The 2,491-nt window shown below is 56.7% G+C and overlaps 1 protein-coding gene across 1 annotated transcript; it reads left to right on the plus strand.

Moving 5' to 3' along the window:
* IE81DRAFT_350364 (hypothetical protein) lies at positions 1–1,753 on the plus strand (the record flags this gene model as incomplete). Its single annotated transcript, XM_025516522.1, has 4 exons — positions 1–677; positions 797–1,250; positions 1,354–1,520; positions 1,651–1,753. 4 exons carry the CDS (start codon positions 1–3, stop codon positions 1,751–1,753), a joined length of 1,401 nt encoding a protein of 466 aa, XP_025366392.1.
* Positions 1,754–2,491: the final 738 nt, after the last annotated feature.

The raw sequence follows: 2,491 nt of genomic DNA on the forward strand, positions 1-2,491 counted from the left end.
ATGCCTTCCAACTCGCAGTATCGGCCATTGACGCGAAAGCCAGGAGGAGCAGGTGGTCCGGTTGCGCCCGCAGCACCCTTGGTTCTGCAAGCAGGCAAGGTGCTGACAGCAGCGAGCGCCGTCTTCATCTTTCTCAGTCTGGTCGCTTCGCTGGGACCTGGTCCAGCAACATCGGGATCTCCACGTGGAGTTCGAAGAACAGGAGTCAAGGCTCCATTGTGCGATCCTTTTTCTCTGCCTGGATACCTGGCTCGGCTGGGTCCTAGCTTGGCGGCGCCCAACGGACTCGCCACGTGGAGGACATTCGATCCGGCCTGCTCTGCCTCTCCCTTGTTGCCCAGCTTCTTGAGCAGCTTACCCTCCACAGCTCCTCATCATCTGCACACCCCGAGCGCATCAAGCCTGGCGATGCTCAGCAACTCGACGGTGCTGCTGGTGGGCGATGCGACAGACTCGACATTGCTGACACATCTGTGCGACATTGCTGGTGAAAGAGTGGAAAAGGTGGATGGAAGACATCCGTGGAGCGAAGCGCTCAGGCTTGTACCCAAGAATCATCGTTGGCCCAACAATGATGCTGCAGCTCTCAAATTGGGAGCAAAGCCAGACGACAGGGCCGAGATAGACAACACTGCCGACAAGACGTTGGCGCAATACTGCTACTTGCCAGATCACGAGTAAGTTTGCAAGCGAGCTGGTGGTGGTGGTGGTGGTGATGATGCGAGTGCTATCCATGCTCTGCGCTGATCGCGAGCTTCCTCCCTCTGCCTTGCGCACTGATGCACGCTACGCACAGCTTCTTCGTTGCGAGCGTCTCTCACTATGGTACCGATACTTCATCCAAATGGCGCGACTTGCCTACCTACGTGACGCCAGCACTGTTCGAAGATCGCGTTACCGACCTCTTCTTGCCCTTTACCAAAGCCATCACTTCCACATCGTCGCAGCATCGCGCGCCATCCCTTCCCCCGCCTCGCGCCGGTGTGGATCTGGTAGTGTTCAATTCTGGACTGTGGGATTTAGCAGGCTGGGCAAAGGAGGATATCAAAGCTGGAAGGAGCGCTACGAGCGACTTGTCGGAATCTCGGCTGTTGGAATGGAGAGCTAGGAGCGTAGATATGCTCAGTGAGCTCAGCAGGGCTTTCCCTAGGAGCAGCTTGGCTTGGAGAAGCCTCTTTACGCCCGCTTCTGCTGGCGAACAGAGCGCTACTGTGGAGTGGTGGACGGGCGAGTACGCGCCTGGAGACGAGGTGAGAGATGCGTGCGAAAGGGTGGGGGCGACAACCACACTTTATTCAGCTCGCACTGCTGATGTTTCCTCCGCCACCGCCTGCGCTCCGTGCTACAACCCAGCCAAAGAATCATCCGCTCTTCTCGCTGAACCGGCTGAGCGCGCTGGATAATGCCAGATCATCGGTTTTGAGACCGCACGGGGACGATGTGGCGAAAGGTCTGAGGGATAGGGGAGCCAGGCTTCCCAAGAGGGTTAGGAGCATGCCCTGGGGCGAGTTGCTTCTCGGGTGAGTGCAGCAAGTGTACGGATCTTACAACGGACGCATTGCTCGGCGGGGCACAGCCCTTTTTCTTCATGCGCCTCCTTTTAAAACTTTTCTCCCTTTTCTTTTCCACTTCTTCTACGAATCCCCACAGCCAAGCGCAATTGGATCCCATCTCTCCTTCGCTCGAGACGGGAGGCAGCGTATTTGTAGAGACTTTGCTGCATCAAGTCGCAGTAGCTGCTGCTGGATACTGAAGATGCTCACTCGTGACTCAGCCTTCACCGGGGCCTCACGGACATGGCCGGCCCAAGCTATCGGCGATTCTGCCGATGGGCCTTCGGGGAAAAAAAAGGAAGATTCCCGCACTTTTCTAGAAAACGCAGAATTGCCAGCTTTCGTGCGAACCTGGGCTCGCAATATGCGCTCTCACGTCTTGTGCCTTCCACCCCAACCAGTCTATGATCGCATCATCGCTGTAATCACACAAGACCGGAACATGCTTGGACTATGGATCGCACCCGTCCTGCACCTGCCCCCCAATCAAAGTCGATCGTACAGGGTCAAGAGAAGAACGTGAGAATGGTAATGATTATTTATGACAATCTTTGCTTAATGGAGCGGTCTGCCTGCGCGCCGGCAAGACGCTTCGCCTTGTTTTTCCACGTCTGCCTGATGAGGGGGAATAGGCGGACCCAAGCATTTAACTCAGACGAGCAGCAAGAGCCATCACCGTTCAATCCCGAGACCTTGGGATTGATCCGCCAGTCGAAGCCGACCCAAGCAATGGCGCGCGCGCGCGCGTTCCAAAAGGGAAAGGTCCAAACCCCCCCCCCCCCCCCCCAAAACAGGCCCACGAAGTTTTGGGCTTGTAGGCCCTCGGACGATCATCGTGTTAGTGTCGAGATTAGGACAGACGAAGCTACGATGAAGCTTAACATCCCAAGTACGATGCTTTGCCTGACTCGAGCCCCGTGTCGATGGGGGGGGAGGGG

This window comes from Ceraceosorus guamensis (assembly GCF_003144195.1).
Source record: "Ceraceosorus guamensis strain MCA 4658 unplaced genomic scaffold IE81scaffold_134, whole genome shotgun sequence".
Lineage (NCBI taxonomy): Eukaryota > Fungi > Basidiomycota > Exobasidiomycetes > Ceraceosorales > Ceraceosoraceae > Ceraceosorus > Ceraceosorus guamensis.